At 49.9% G+C, this 16,684-nt stretch overlaps 1 protein-coding gene across 2 annotated transcripts in view; it reads right to left on the bottom strand.

Moving 5' to 3' along the window:
* RELA (RELA proto-oncogene, NF-kB subunit) overlaps positions 1–16,684 on the bottom strand; it is a 72,228-nt gene that overhangs the window by 3,484 nt on the left and 52,060 nt on the right. The window contains exons 2-9 of one of the 2 annotated variants that reach the window (XM_050756659.1): positions 6,018–6,148; positions 5,376–5,402; positions 5,134–5,285; positions 4,884–5,032; positions 3,311–3,402; positions 2,853–2,984; positions 1,921–2,025; positions 1,492–1,704 (exon numbers count right to left, since the gene is read on the bottom strand). In XM_050756659.1, the coding sequence (XP_050612616.1) occupies positions 1,492–1,704; positions 1,921–2,025; positions 2,853–2,984; positions 3,311–3,402; positions 4,884–5,032; positions 5,134–5,285; positions 5,376–5,402; positions 6,018–6,024 (877 nt within the window). In that variant the 5' untranslated portion in view covers positions 6,025–6,148. Of the gene's footprint in view, positions 1–1,491; positions 1,705–1,920; positions 2,026–2,852; positions 2,985–3,310; positions 3,403–4,883; positions 5,033–5,133; positions 5,286–5,375; positions 5,403–6,017; positions 6,149–16,684 lie in introns of those variants that run through there. The other variant, XM_050756660.1, reaches the window with a different exon arrangement.

Genomic DNA, 16,684 nt, shown 5'->3' with positions numbered 1-16,684 from the left:
AAAACTGGATTCTTTCTCTTGTATTTCCTGACCATCCATTTGCCATCTGCCCTGTCACCCAAGCTAGAAACCTTGGAATGATTACCTTCTTTTCTCTCACTCCCCACCACTAACTTGACACATATTTATCAAGCACCTACTATGTGCCAGCCTCCCTTCTAGACACTGGGGATGTGGCCATAAGCACACAAGGTGTCTGCTCCCAAAAAGTTGGCATCCTAGTGAAAAAGTGAGAGGGACACAACCATATATACAAACCAGAAAATCTCAAGTGACAGTAGTTCAGGGAAGATACGGTGATGGAACAATACCGGAAGTGAGGTCGGGGCAGTCTAAATTTAGAGGGAAGGACTAATTTAGAGGTCAGAGAAGGACTGGCGTAAGCCACCTGCATTAAAACCTTGGGCCAGGCATTCCAAGCAGAGGCAATAGGTAGACACAGGTCCTGAGGTGAGACTGAGCTTGGTCTGTAAGATGCAAAATGGCTGCAGGGCTGAAGGGTAACTGAGGACAGTGGCGGAGATGTGATCTTGCTTCGCTATTCCTTCTACGAGGTTTGTGCCGCATCTTCTTTTCCTGGACTACAGCAACATCTTCCAGAATGGCCTCCCCGCTTTGAGTCTGTTCGTCTCTGATCTTCTACATGTGGCCTCCTGAGTCAACTTCCAAATCTGCTCCTGTCACTTCTCTGCTTAGAGGCCTTCAGCTTAACCACGCCCTCCTCTCTCTGAGCCTGCTCACTGCCCAACATCGGCTCAAACCACGAAGATGCCCCCGAACAGGCCGTGCAGTTGCCAACACCCCTTCCCTTCCAGGTGCTTGGCCACCTGCCTAGAGAACACACTTCCGTGTCTTTCTCCAGCTTCAACGCCACCTTCTCCATGCAGCTGTCTCCAGCTCCCCGGAGGCCACCGTGCCCCCGTGCTGCTCTGTACACACCTCTGTTTCACATGTCATTCTGTGACTTAAGGATCTGTTTTGCATATTTGTCTTCCTCAAGTGACTGAGATTCTGAGGGCAGGGAGCCTGTCTTACTCATTTTTTGTATTCACAATACCTGGCACAGGCCCTGGTACCAAGTAGACATTCAAACCTTGACCAAAATGTGGCTGAGCTCTATGGTAGTGACAAGACAACCAGTGTGGCAAAAGGACCTTGAAGCCAGATGGCCTGGGTTCCAATGCTGACTCTGCTACTTACTAGCCACATGAACCCAAGCAAGTCAGACACTATCTCCTACTTCAAAAGGGTCATGACATTAGATTCAGGTGATCCAGTGAAATGCCTGGAATAGGGCAGATGTGTAGTACTAGCTCAACGTCTGAGGTATCCTTATCATTAAATGTGGCAAGAAATGGATTCCAATTACCATATAAATCCCAAGCTCTGACTCCAGCTTCTGGCCCTCAACTACAGCCCCAGACATGCGGTCTTGGCCTCTCTCTCATGGCAGAGCCCAGCTGCCCTGATGCTGCCATCCCAGCTGTGTACCTGTATCTGGCAGGTACTGGAATTCCATGGGCTCACTGAGCTCCCGGTCGGAAGGCCGCCGCAGCTGCATGGAGACACGCACAGGAGCCTGCAGGCTGGGGTCTGCGTAGGGAGGGGTCCGGAACACAATGGCCACTTGTCGGTGCACATCAGCTTGTGAAAAGGAGCCTCGGGCCTCCCAGCCTGGTCCCGTGAAATACACCTCAATGTCCTCTGCAGGAGATGGGGTGGCAGTGTGGGTCAGTGTGTCTAACCCTCCACGGTCTCCCCCTCAACTTCGGATGCTTGTCTTCTAATATCACCCTTCGGCCCACCTGAGGCCCCTGAGGCATAGGAGGAAGTATCCAAAGCCAGTTGCCTGCCACGCCCCGTCTCTGCTCAGCTTCACCCCTTGCTCCCAAGAGCCCACCCCTGCCTCCTGATGTATACCTTTCTGCACCTTGTCACACAGTAGGAAGATCTCATCCCCACCGAGGCAGCTGCCAGAGTTTCGGTTCACTCGGCAGATCTTGAGTTCGGCAGTGTTGGGGGCACCTGAGGCAGTGAGAACAAGGAAGGATGACCTGAGCCACCAGACGTCCCCGGGGTGGCCTGCAGGAGATGCAACTTCCCTGCCTAGCCCCAAGTCAAGGTTGCCCAGAGCTTGCCACCTACACCTTTGCAGCCACAGTCAGACCTTCTTATTAGCTCCTCACCCCAACCAATTCAGCAAGTATTTGCCTACTGATCTAAGCAAGGAGAATACAACCGCATACAAAACCTAAACCTCTGCTCTCACGGAGCTTATAGTCCAGTGAGTGCCAATCTGATCACACTGTTTCTCCACCTGACCAAAGCAATCTTTAAGGTCAGTCCATACCCACCTTGGCAATGAGCCCTTCCCTCCTGACCCCCAGTTTATCCTGGTTTCCCACCTTTGGGGTTCCAGAGTCGTTTTATTTCCATTCATCCTGCTGGTTACTTAATTAAAGACTGTAGCTGATCAGTCAGCCCAATTCGTCTGCGGGCTTCTGTCACTGAAGCATCATTCTCGAACACTATCTTATTCCTGGGAGTTCGTTTCCTAGAGTCATTATCGCAGTTGTGGGCACACCACCTTCTCATCACACGGTACTGAAAATGCCCATTTCCCATCAGACTCCCTGCTAGACTCCCTGCCAGGCCGGAGCTACACCTCAAGGACAGCTCTGGGTCTTCTTTGCCTTCTCTCCCCAGCCAACAAAGAGCTGGGCACAGAAGAGAAGATGAATACACAAGATGATTGATGAATCAGAGCACCTCTTGCAGGCCACACTCACCCCAACCCCTTCCTCCTATCCAGGCCCACCCTCTCCCCTTCCTGTGTCTCCCTCGCTACTCACGGTTGTCAAAGATGGGATGAGAAAGGACAGGCGGCAGGCGGAGGGGCCTGCCTGATGGATCCCGCACTGTCACCTGGAAGCAGAGCCGCACAGCATTCAGGTCGTAGTCCCCACGCTGTTCTTCTATAGGAACTGGCAAGAAAACAGGTGATCAGGAGAGCAGGGGAAGTGGGGATATAGGTGTGACCAGTTGGGGCAGGGAGCTCTGCTCTGGGAGGGCCGCTGGTGAGTGTGTAAAACACAAGTCCTAGAGGAGGCAGAACCCAGCAGTGACTCCACTGTGACCTGAATGTCATGTCCCCTCCTGGGCCTCAGTTTCCCAATGGCAAAGTGGGAGAGTACCGAATGGGCACCAAGAGTCCATCTTTACCGTGTACTGGCCAATGAGGGAGATGCAGGAAAGGCGGGCCAGGGAGGGTGGCAGAGGGTGCGGGGGCGGCAGGCAGGGTAGCCCTCACCTTGGAAGGGATTGTTGTTCGTCTGGATGCGCTGAGTGATAGCCTGCTCCAGGTCCCGCTTCTTCACACACTGGATTCCCAGGTTCTGGAAACTGAGCACCCCCAGCCATCTGTCCCGCTGTCTCTCACACAGCCCGGACCTTCCTGCCTTGCCCAGCCTGCTCCTTCCTCCCCCACCCACCCCCAGACCATCGCTCCATGCTTGACCCCCTCCAGTGGCTTCCTACTGTGCTGCAATGAACCCTGTCCCTTCCCTCAGCTGACAAGCACCTCCGTGCCCCCGCCCCTGCCAGCCTCCCCGTGGACTCCCTGCTTACAACCACAGGGGCTTCTTTTCCATTCTCTAAACACAGGACACTCATTCCCACCTCAAGGCCTCTGCACTTGTTTGGTCGGCTTGGAATGTTCTTTTCCTACTTCTCTCCTCCTCCTCACCATTCAAGTCTTAGCTGAGGGAGGCCTTCCCTGACCTCCCAATCTAAAGTCATCACACCAGCTCCCGTAACTCCCCCACCCCAGGTTATCCTTCTATCCTATGACTTTGTTTTATTTTCAGGACTGAAATTGTTACTCTGACAGCACCTTGTTTATTTATCTGTGTATTTATTTATTTTTAAGAGACAGGGTGTTGGGCCGGGTGCGGTGGCTCACACCTGTAATCCCAGCACTTTGGGAGGCTGAGACAGGCAGATCATGAGGTCAGGAGATTGAGAACATCCTGACTAACATGGTGAAACCCCTTCTCTACTAAAAAAAAAACGCAAAAAAATTAGCTGGGCGTGGTGGCGGGCACCTGTAGTCCCAGCTACTTGGGAAGCTGAGGCAGGAGAGTGGTCTAAACCCGGCAGATAGAGGTTGCAGGGAGCTGAGATTGCGCCACTGCACTCCAGCCTGGGGACAGAGCAAGACTCCGTCTCAAAAAAAAAAAAAAAACACGACAAGGTGTCGCTCTGCTACCCAAGTGTCGTGGTGTAATCATAGCTTGCCATAGCGGTGACCTCCTGGGCTCAGGTGATCCTCCCACATCAGCCTCCCAAGTAGCTGGGACTATAGGCACAAGTCACCATACCCAGCTAATTTCTTATTTTTTGTAGAGATAGGGTCTCACTATGTTGCCTTGGTTAGTCTTGAACTCCCAGGCTCAAGAGATCTTCCTGCCTTGGCCTCCGGAAGTGCTAGAATTATAAGCATGAGCCACTATGCCTGGCCTGTATATTTTTTTAAGGCCTGTTTCTGTCAACTGCAATGTCACCTCCAGGGGAGAGTGTTGGTTCAGTGGTTTTCTTTCTCAAACAAGAGACATGACTCCAAGGGACTTGTCCTTCCAGCTACAGGGGTCAGGGATTCAGAAGTGATTAGGGACCCATCCATATCCCTTGGAGCTCTTATCTGTGCTAGAGTAGAGGTACAAATAGATCATTTCAAGACAAAGAGAGTTTACTTGCAGAGCTGAGTCAGAGCAAGAAGTAAGCAACTCTGCCCTGTGTCCAGAAAGGAGTAACACTGTAGCGGCTACTTCATAGCCCGCCTCCTGTCCCCTCATGCTGGGCCTCCTAGCCTGCAGGGAGCTCACCTGTGGATGCAGCGGTCCGGGCAGAGCTCAGCCTCATAGAAGCCATCCCGGCAGTCCTTTCCTACAAGCTCGTGGGGGTGAGGCCGGTGAGGAGGGTCCTTGGTGACTAGGGAGATGCGTACTGTCCCTGGTCCTGTGTAGCCATTGATCTGTCCAAAGTACAGAGGCCCAGACATCCAAACCTGACTCCCAAACACAGAGGGCTGGGGTTCCACAGTCCCTTCCCCGCACACCCTGGTGCAGTGCTGACCTTGATGGTGGGGTGGGTCTTGGTGGTATCTGTGCTCCTCTCGCCTGGGATGCTGCCCGCGGAGCGCCCCTCGCACTTGTAGCGGAAGCGCATGCCCCGCTGCTTGGGCTGCTCAATGATCTCCACATAAGGGCCAGAGGCCTGGGCTGGCTCTGCCAGGGGACACCGCAGGCCCATTAGACAGCTGCCCCCGCTGCCCTACCCCAGGGAACACCTCCCCGACCGCTGCGGGGGCCACTTACCTGCCGGGAAGATGAGGGGGAACAGTTCTGAAAGGGGAGGGAGATCAGGGTCAGCACACACCCACTGCCCATCCTCACAAGGGAGTATCTGCTCTCCACAGAGAAGAGAAGCCAGGCTCCCTCCCAGGGGAACTGAGTAAGGACCTGCTTCCTAGAACCTGCGGTGAAACTAAGGAGTGGAGGAAAGGAACCAGAAACACCTGCTTCTTGAGGGAAAACGGGGTAAGGAATCCTTCTCCCGAGGGAAGCCGAATCAGGGCCTGTTGTACTTTCATAAGGAAAACTGAGGGAGGGCACGCCCCACCTCCATCCAGAGAGGAAACTGAATCAGATGCGTTCTCCCCTAATAGGGAAACGAAGCCAGAGCTGCCCCCATGGACGGTGTGGAGGGAAACTGAGTCAAGGCTCCCTCTGCTCCCCCACCCAGGGAGGATGCTGAGTCAAGGGCCCCCCTCCACCCAGAGGGGAAACTGAGTCAGACCCCTCCCCGCCTGCCCCGCCCCGCGCCACCATCCGGCAGGCCGACCGCTCCCTGCGCAGCGCCAGTCGGCGCAGGAAGGGGCGGAAAGCGGCGCGGGGGCTCCCGCCACAGCCGGGGCGGTCCCGGCGCGGCCACCCCGCGGGGTCAGAGGGCGACCTCACCGTCCATGGCCGGGGTCCCGGGGGCGGGGCCGGGGTCGCAGCTGGGCCCGCGGCGTGCACTACAGCCGAGCCATTCGCCAGAGGCGGAAATGCGCCGCGCGCGCCCGCCGTCGCGTCACTGCCCGGAATCCGGCCGCGCCTGCGCGCTGCCCCGCCGCCGCCCGGCGAAGGGGCCGGGAGCAAGTGCGCGCCGCGCGGAGGACGAAGAGGCCGCGCGCACAGCCGCTGCCGGGGGCCGGGGCCAAGTGCGCGCGTCGCCGGGGACGAAGAGGCTGGTGTGCCCGGTGGTTCGGCTAGCTCCCGGGTCCCGGCCCCGCCTGGAGGGCGGGTCCGCCGATTACTCACTTTGTTTTTAGGGGATTTCAGGGCCCCCTCCCACCGATCGGCGGAGTTTGGTGATGTCACTCTGGGCCGGGTCTGGAGCAAAGCCCGGGCTACGGGGCTGCGGCCGCCCGCCCCGCGCAGGGAAAGGCCCAGTCGGGCCTTCTGCTCCGCAGAGGCCGGGTGGTTGAACTCCACGCCGGTTTCCTAATCGCTAAAGGAGCCTTTCGGTGGTGACTGTCTCAGAAGCACGTTAAAATGTCCAACCTACCCCACTCTAGATGCGGCTGTAGGGGAAAGGGAGCGGCCGGACCTCCCCCTCTGACAGTGCATCAGGGAGCTTTGCGGAGCCTGCAGCCCGGATGGGACAACTTGAGGCCCTCCCGCTGGCGAGCTGGCCGAGAGCTCGTCCCTCTCCAGCTAAAGCGCCAGCTTACTATGCAGCCAAACTGCCGGCCCTCAGCGGCTGTGGGAGCAGGGGGTCCCCAGGGGTAAACCCCGGAGCTTCGTCTCTGAAGCCTGGCGCTTGTATCTCAGAAGGTCCGGAACCCACAGGGGACACTCGAATCAGCAGGGCCACAACCCCCAACCCCACTGCCCCCGCCTGTGTTTGCCCTGGACCTCCAGCTAGGGCTGACCACTAATTCTGTCATGTGACCCCACAGTGCGGGTAGCTCCCCCAAGACCAAGCCCAAGGCGCGTCCTTGTGGGGGCTGGGGCTGGCGCAGCCCCACCTCAGGCCTCATCCCCGAAGGAGGATGCTCCAGGGGGCGGAGTCTTCTCCAGATGGAGAAAGACTTATTTTCTCTGAATTCGTCTTGAATTAGGAAATCATGTGGGAATTGGAAAAGATTGGAAATTCTGACTTGTTTCCCAGGCTCTGAAGAAACAGGAAGAGAAAAGTGAAAATAGAGTTAGCACCCCGCCCACTCATTTCAGTTTCTCCAGTGGCTGGCCCTGATTAGAAAAGTGTTTACTTTTGGCAGGGGGCGGGGAAGGCCGACTTCAGTTGAGCGAATGGATGACATACAATTATCATTAAACCTTGCATGGATCCTCTTCTTAAAATTCATGTATATTTATAACTTTTAAATTAATACCATAAACACCCGTGTACCCATTGCAAAACTTAAGGGACCACCACCGTGCAGAATTCTGCGTTGTATTGTATTGTATTGTATGTATTTATTTTTTGAGACAGGCTCGCGCTCTGTCGCCCAGGCTGGAGTGTAGTGGCACAGTCTTGGCTCACTGCAGCCTCTACCACCTAGGATCAAGCAATCCTCCCACTTCAGCCTCCTGCATAGCTGGGACTATGGGAGCACACCACCATGCCTGGCTAAGTTTTTGTATTTTTTTGTAGAGAAGTGGTTTAACCTTGTTGTCTAGGCTGTCCTTGAACTCCTGAGCTCAACTTTCCTTCCACCTTGGCCTCACAAAGTGCTGGGATTACAGGAATGAGTCACCACGCTGGGCCAGAATTCTGTATTTTCTTTTTTTTTTTTTTTTTTTTTTTTTTTTTTTTTTTTGAGACGGAGTCTCGCTCTGCCGCCCAGGCTGGAGTGCAGTGGCCAGATCTCGGCTCACTGCAAGCTCCACATCCCGGGTTCACGCCATTCTCCTGCCTCAGCCTCCCGAGTATCTGGGACTACAGGCGCCCGCCACCTCGCCCGGCTAGTTTTTTGTATTTTTTTAGTAGAGACGGGGTTTCACAGTGTCAGCCAGGATGGTCTCGATCTCCTGACCTCATGATCCGCCCGTCTCGGCCTCCCAAAGTGCTGGGATTACAGGCTTGAGCCACCGCGCCCAGCCCTGTATTTTCTTAAATTAATTAATTAATTATAACTAGAGATGGGTCTTGCTGTGTTGCCCAGGCTGGTCTCAAACTCCTGGGCTCAAGCGATACTCACACCTCAGCCTCCCAAAGTGGAATTACAGGCATGAGCCACCACGCCTGGGCCAGAATTCTGTATTAAAAAAAAAAAATTACTCATATCTGCATGCCTACACAATATATTGTTTGGTTTTCCTTAGTTTTGAACTTTTTTTTTTTGAGATGAAGTCTCGCTCTGTCGTCCAGGCTGGAGTGCAGTGGCATTCGGCTCACTGCAACCTCCACCTCCCGGGTTCAAGCGATTCTCCTCCCTCAGCCTCCCAAGTAGCTGGGATTAAAGGGGCCAACCACCACTCCTGGCTAATTTTTGTATTTTTTTAGTAGAGACGGGGTTCTGCCATGTTGGCCAGGCTGGTCTCGAACTCCTGACCTCAGCCTCGGCCTCCCAAAGTGCTGGGATTACAGGCTTGAGCCACCGCGCCCGGCCAGTTTTGAACTTTTATGTAGAGGGCATCATATGATTTGTTGTCCTTTGTTACTTGCTTTTTTCACTCAACATATTACTATGATTCATCTGTTTCACAGTTAATTCACTTTTCACTGCTGTATACTGTTTTGTTGTGTAAATATACCACTGTTTGTTTATCTAGTCATCCTGAAGACGGACATTTTTATTTTCATTTTTTTCAGATGGAGTTTCTCTCTTGTCGCCCAGGCTGGAGTGCAATAGTGCCATCTTGGCTCACTGTAACCTCTGCCTCCCAGGTTCAAGTGATTCTCCTGCCTCAGCCTCATGAGTAGCTGGGATTACAGGTATGTGTCACCATGCTCGGCTAATTTTGCATTTTTTTTTCTTTTCAGATAGAGTTTTGCTCTTGTTGCCCAGGCAGGAGTGCAATGGCACAATCTCAGCTCACTGCAACCTCTGCCTCCCAAGTTCAAGTGATTATCCTACCTCAGCCTCCTGAGTAACTGGGATTACAGGTGCCTGCCACCATGCCTGGCTAATTTTTTGTATTTTTAGTAGAGACGGGGTTTTACCATGTTGGCTAAGCTGGTCTCAAACTCCTGACCTTAGGTGATCCACCTGCCTCAGCCTCCAAAAATGTTGGGATTACAAGCATGAGCCACTGCACCTGGCTAATTTTGTATTTTTAGTAGAGACAGGGTTTCACCATGTTGGCCAGGGTGGTCTCTAACTCCAGACCTCAGGTGATCTGCCTGTCTCGGCCTCCCAAAGTGCTATTACAGGCGTGAGCCACCGCGCCCGGCCATGGGCATTTGGACTTCTAATTTTTTGCTACCGTAAGCTTTAGAGCACTGAGCTAATATGCAAAAACAGCAATCATGTAGTTTTTAAAACTTAGTCTGGGGTTAAAGAAGTATGTAAACAACTATGTTTTCTTAAAGATTTATAGGAGCATTGTGACTAGAACAAGGACAAAGAAGTTCCCAACCTCCTCGGCCCCTCGCTGCTGCCCAGATGTCTGCCATGGGGTACCTCTTGGTCACACCCTCCTCCTCTTCCCTGCCCTTAACATAGAAAGAGTCTAAGATTGTACTGACTTAAAATGGTACTTTAGAACGCTAGTACACCATCCTCTCAGTCTTGGTGGCTTTCAGAATAAACCAATAAACCTACTTTTTCTCCCACCAACCCCCCTATCAGTTGGGATCCTCTTACCTAGGCCTCCCAAATAGCTGGGACCATAAGCACTCACCACCACACCCAGCTAATTAAAAAGAAAACAATTTTTTGAGGCAGGGTCTCACTCTGTCGCCATGCTGGAATGCTGTGGCATGACACTGCAGCCTCAAACTCCTGGGCTCAAGCAGTCCTCCCACCTTAGCCTCCCAAGTAGCTAGGACTAACAGCGTGTACCACCACACTCGGTTAATTTCTTTTTTTTTTAATTTTTAGTAGACACAAGGTCTTGCTGTGTTGCCAAGGCTGGTCTTGAACCTCTGAACTCAGGCGATCCTCCTGTCTCAGCCTCCCAAAGTGTTAGAATTACAGGCATGAACTACCAAACCTGGCTGAGTTTTAAAAAATCTTAATGAATGCATGGATTTAAATATATTAGCTGTGTTTTAATCAATTATAGTTATTCTTATTGAAATTCAAATTATTCATCTTTGGTTAGGGAGAACCTCTTCATGTTAGTTCTTCAGTCCTTTTGACACAATTCCAATATATGAGTCTTGGTGGCTCATACGTGTAATCCTAGCACTTTGGAAGGCTGAATGGGGAAGATTTATTGAGGCCAGGAGTTTAAGACCAGCCTGTTCAACATGGCACGATCCCTATGTCTATTAAAAATAATAATAAAGGCCAGGCGCAGTGGCTCAAGCCTGTAATCCCAGCACTTTGGGAGGCCGAGACGGGCGGATCATGAGGTCAGGAGATCGAAACCATCCTGGCGAACACGGTGAAACCCCGTCTCTATTAAAAAGTACAAAAAAAACCTAGCCAGGCGAGGTGGCGGGCGCCTGTAGTCCCAGCTACTCGGGAGGCTGAGGCAGGAGAATGGCGTGAACCCGGGAGGTGGAGCTTGCAGTGAGCTGCGATCTGGCCACTGCACTCCAGCCTGGGTGACAGAGCAAGACTCCGTCTCAAAAAAAAAAAATAAAAAAAAAAATAATAATAATAATAAAAAGCAATTGCAGTAGCCTGTGATAGCTTCCTTGCTATCTGATATGAAAAAATGTTTCTAGGCCGGGCGCGGTGGCTCAAGCCTGTAATCCCAGCACTTTGGGAGGCCGAGACGGGCGGATCACGAGGTCAGGAGATCGAGACCATCCTGGCTAACACGGTGAAACCCCGTCTCTACTAAAAAATACAAAAAACTAGCCGGGCGAGGCGGCGGGCGCCTGTAGTCCCAGCTACTCAGGAGGCTGAGGCAGGAGAATGGCGTAAAACCCGGGAGGCGGAGCTTGCAGTGAGCTGAGATCCGGCCACTGCACTCCAGCCTGGGTGACAGAGCGAGACTCCGTCTCAAAAAAAAAAAAAAAAAAAAAAAAAAAAAAAAAAAAAAAGAAAAAATGTTTCTTTTCTTTTTTCTTTTTTTTTTTTTTTGAGACGGAGTTTTGCTCTTGTTGCTCACGCTGGAGTGCAATGGTGCAATCTCGGCTCACTGCAACCTCTGCCTCCCAGGTTCAAGCAATTCTCCTGCCTCAGCCTCCCAAGTAGCTGGGATTACAGGGGTGTGCCACCACGCCCAGCTAATTTTTGTATTTTTAGTAGAGATAGGGTTTCCATGTCGGTCAGATTGGTCTCGAACTCCTGACCTCAGGTGATCCACCTGCCTCGGCCTCCCACGGTGCTGGGATTACAGGCATGAGCCACAGCGCCCAGCCTGAGAAGATGTTTCTAGACTCATCTAGTAAATTTTCTGCCCCAGATCTGAAATCCGACAGCTTTCCAAGGAGTCCTGATTTTTCTTAGTAGGAAATGTTATTTAGAGACTACAGCTTGAGTACTTCAGATATTTATTGCTACTGAGTCAGTCATTGTAGATGTTTTCGGTGAATAGTTAGTAATTTTTTTTTTTTTTTTTGAGATGGAGTCTTGCTCATTCACCAGGCTGGAGTATAGTGGCGTGATCTCGGCTCACTGCAACCTCTGCCTCCCAGGTTCAAGTGATTCCCCTGCCTCAGCCTCCCGAGTAGCTGGGACTACAGGCGCGTGCCACCATGCCTGGCTAATTTTTTGTATTTTAGTAGAGACGGGGTTTCACCATGTTGGCCAGGATGGTCTTGATCTCCTGACCTTGTCATCTCCCCGCCTCGGCCTCCCAAAGTGCTGGGATTACAGGCGTGAGCCACCGCGCCTGACTGTAATTTTTTTAAAATATGAAATGCATCAGGAGTTCATACTAATGTTTCCTATTCAAATTTAGAATTACAAGGTTTTTAAATTTTTATTTATTTATTAATTATGATGATGATTATTATTATTTTCTAGATGGAGTCTCGCTCTGTTGCCCAGGCTCACTGTAACCTCTGCCTCCTGGGTTCAAGCAATTCTCTGCCTCAGCCTCCTGAGTAGCTGGGGTTACAGGCGCCCGCCACCATGCCTGGCTAATTTTTGTATTTTTAGTAGAGACAGGGTTTCACCATCTTGCCAGGCTGATCTTGCACTCCTGACCTTGTGATCCACCTGCCTTGGCCTCCCAAAGTGCTGGGATTATGGGTGTGAGCCACCGTGCCTGGCTAGAATTACCAGGGTTTTAACTTAACCTTAGTCACTTTACATATTTCTCCCATGTCAAAAATCTTGATTCTCTTTTGAGGAAATAGAAAAGTCCACTCTTAAGTCCATATGGAGTCTCAAGGGACCCAAATAACCAAAACAATCTTAAAAAAGAGAAACAAAGGTGGAGGACTCATATTTTCTGATTCCAAAACTTACTACAAAGCTACAGTAATCGAAACAGCGTTATATTAGCATAAAGGCAGACATACAGGCCAGCTGCAGTGGCTCACGCTTGTAATCCCAGCACTTTGGGAGGCTGAGGCGGGTGGATCACTTGAGGTCAGATGTTCAAGACCAGCCTAACTGACATGGAGAAACCCCATCTCTACTAAAATACAAAATTAACCAGGCATGGTGGCTCATGCCTGTAATCCCAGCTACTTGGGAAGCTGAGGCAGGAGAATCACTTGAACCCGGGAGGTGGAGGTTGTGGTGAGCCAAGATCGAGCCATTACACTCCAGCCTGGGCAACAAGAGCAAAATTCTGTCTCAAAAAAAAAAAAAAGATAGACACTATGACCGATAGTACAGAATAGAGAGTCCATAAAAATAAAACCTTTCCTTGGCCAGGCACGGTGGCTCATGTCTGTAATCCCAGCACTTTGGGAGGCCAAGGCAGGTGGATCACAAGGTCAGGAGATCGAGACCATCCTGGCCAACACAGTGAAACCCCGTCTCTACTAAAAATACAAAAAAAAAAAAAAAAAATTAGCTGGGCGTGGTGGCAGGCGCCTGTAGTCCCAGCTACCTGGGAGGCTGAGGCAGGAGAATGGTGTGAACCCACGAGATCACGCCACGGCACTCTAGCCTGGGTGACAGCGTGAGACTCCGTCTCAAAAATAAATAAATAAATAAATAAATAAATAAATAAATAAATAAAACCTTTCCATATACAGCTGAATTATTTCCAACAAGAGTGCCAAGACCATTCAACAGGGGAAAGAACAATCTTTTCAACAAATGGTTTTGGGAAAACTGGGTATCCACATGCAAAAGAATGAAGTTAACCCTTACCTAACACTATATACAAAAATTAACTCAAAATGGATCAAATGCTTGACCTGGTGACTCACATCAGTAATTCCCACACTTTGGGAAGCCAAGGCGGGAGGATCACTTGAACGTGGGAGTTCGAAACCAGCCTGGTCAACATAGCAAGATCCTATCTTTACAAAAGCCAAAAAAAAAAAAAAAAAAGAAAAAAAGAAAAGAAAAAAATTAGCTGGGCATGGTGCTGCATGCCTGTAGTCTCAGCTACTCAGGAGGTTGAGACAGGGGATCACTTGAGCCCAGGAGTTCAAGTTCACGGCAGTGAGCTGTGCCACTGCACTCCAGCCTAAGCGACAGAGTGTGACCCTGTCTCAAAAAAATAACTAAAAAGGGACCAAATACCTAAATGTAGGACCTAAAACTATAAACTCAGAAAAAGACATAGTACCGTATGTTTTTTATTGTTTATATGTTATTATTTATGTTTTTATTATGTTATTTATGTTGTATAATATTCATGACATTGAATTTGGCCGTGATTTATTGGGTACAACATAAAAGCACAGGCCACAAAAGAAAAAAATAAATGAGGCTTATAAAAATTAAAAACGTTTGTACATCAAATACAATATACTGGAGTAAAAAATCAACCCACAGAATGGTAGGAAACATTTGCGAATTACGTATCTGATAAGGATTAATACCCAGAACATATAAAGAACTAATGATAGGCCGGGCGCGGTAGCTCACGCCTGTAATCCCAGCACTTTGGGAGGCCAAGGCAGGCAGATCCGAGGTCAGGAGATCGAAACCATCCTGGCTAACACGGTGAAACCCCGTCTTTACTAAAAATACAAAAAAATTAGCTGGGTGTGGTGGTGGGTGCCTTGTAGTCCCAGCTACTCGGGAGGCTGAGACAGGAGAATGGTGTGAACCCGGGAGGCGGAGCTTGCAGTGAGCTGAGATCGCGCCACTGCGCTCCAGCCTGGGCGACAGAGAGAGACTCTGTATCAAAACAAAAACAAAAACAAAAAAACAAAGAGATACCACTTCACACCCATTAGGATGGCTGTTATCAGAAAAACAAGATAACAGCTGTTTGCTGAGAAATGTGGAGATATGGAGAACATGTGGAGAAATTGAAACACTTGTGAATTGCTGGTGGGAATGTAAAATGGTGCAGTCGCTCTGGAAAACAGTATGGCAGTTCCTCAAAAGAATTAAACCAGAATAGGCCGGGCGCGGTGGCTCAAGCCTGTAATCCCAGCACTTTGGGAGGCCGAGACGGGTGGATCACGAGGTCAGGAGATCGAGACCATCTTGACTAACACGGTGAAACCCCGTCTCTACTAAAAAATACAAAAAACTAGCCGGGCGAGGTGGCGGGCGCCTGTAGTCCCAGCTACTCGGGAGGCTGAGGCAGGAGAATGGCGTGAACCCGGGAGGCGGAGCTTGCAGTGAGCTGAGATCCGGCCACTGCACTCCAGCGTGGGCGACAGAGCGAGATTCCGTCTCAAAAAAAAAAAAAAAAAGAATTAAACCAGAATTAACACATGATCCAGAAATTTCATAGTACTCAAAACTACTGAAAGCAGGAACTCAAACTGATATCTGTACACCAATGTTCATAGCGGCATTATTCACAATAGCCAAAAGGCGGAAACAACCTAAATGTCCATTGATGCATGACCAGTGTGATAGTTAATTTCATGTGTCAACTTCACCAGCCCAAGTAATACCCGGATAGCTGGTAGAATATTATTTCTGGGTATGTCTGTGAGAATGTTTCTGGAAGAGGTTAGTATTTGAATCAGACTGAGTAAAAAGATCCATCCTGTCCAACGTAGGTGGCCATCATCGAATCCACTGAGGGCGCGAATAGAACAAAAAGGTGGAGAAAAGGTGAATTCTCTGCTGTCTTGAGCTGTAACATCCATCTTCTCAGACATCAGAGCTCCTAGAGGCCTTCAGACTCTGAGACATTACACCATTGGCTTGCCTGGTCCTCTGGTCTTTGGACTTGGACTGAATTACACCACTGGCTTTCTGGGTCTTCCAGCTTGCAGATGGCAGATGCAGATTCTCAGCCTCCATAACTTTGTCATCCAATTCCCATAATAAATCGCCTCTTATATATCTATATCTGTTTGGTTCTGTTCTGGAGACCCCGGACTAAAGCAAATGGATTAACAAAATGTGGGCCAGGCACAGTGGCTCATGCCTATAATCCCAGCACTTTGGGAGGCCGAGGCGAGTGGATCACTTGAGGCCAGGAGTTCAAGACCAGCCTGGCCAACATGGTGAAACCCCACGAAACCCTGTCTCTACTTAAAAAAATACAAAATTAGCTGGGTGTGGTGGCACACGCCTGTAATCCCAGCTACTTGGAGGGCTGAGGCAGGAGGATTGCGTGAACCCAGGAGACAGAGGTTGCAGTGAGCCGAGATCACACCACGACACTCCAGCTTGGGTGACAGAGTGAGACTCCGTCTCAAAAACAAAACAAAACAAAAACCCCAAAATATGGTATATACATGCAAGGGAATATTATCCACCCTTAAGGAAGGGAATTCTGATACATGCGGCATTGAGGAAACTTGAAGACAGCATGCTAAGTCAAAGAATCCAGACACAAAAGGACAAATGTATGATTCTACTTATGTGAGATACCTATAATAGTCAAATTCATAGAGAAAGAAAGTAGAATACCCGTTACAAGAAGCTGGAGAGAAGGGGAAATGGGGAGTTAATGCTTAACAGATGCAGAGTTTGTGTTGGGGATGATGAAAAAATTCTGGAGCAGGATAGTGGTGATTGATGGTTGCACACAGTGTGAATGTACTAAGTGCCATTCAGTGGCACACTTATAAATGGGTAACATGGTAGATTTTAGGTTATACATCTATAACCACAATTTTAAAAATCTCAGTTCTTTCTCTCTCTCTTTTTTTTTTTTTTACTTTTATTTTAGAAATGGGGTCTTGCTCCGTTGCCTAGGCTGGTCTTGAACTCCTGGGCTCTGGGCTCAAGCAATCCTCCTACCTCAGCCTCCCAAAGTGCTGGGATTATAGATATGAGCTACTGCGCCCAGCCTCAGTTCTCAGTGACACCAACCCATTACTCATTTGCTTTATCTCACACTGTATACAAAACAGTTTCAGAATAATGATACCAACTCTACCTCCATAATGATTTTTTTCTTTTTCTTTTTTTCTTTTTCATAAAACTTATGACTCAACATAATATGACTTCTGAAAATATATTTTT

This window comes from Macaca thibetana, chromosome 14, assembly GCF_024542745.1.
Source record: "Macaca thibetana thibetana isolate TM-01 chromosome 14, ASM2454274v1, whole genome shotgun sequence".
NCBI classification, from domain to species: Eukaryota; Metazoa; Chordata; class Mammalia; order Primates; family Cercopithecidae; genus Macaca; species Macaca thibetana.
This window is presented reverse-complemented; position numbering and strand designations above follow the sequence as displayed.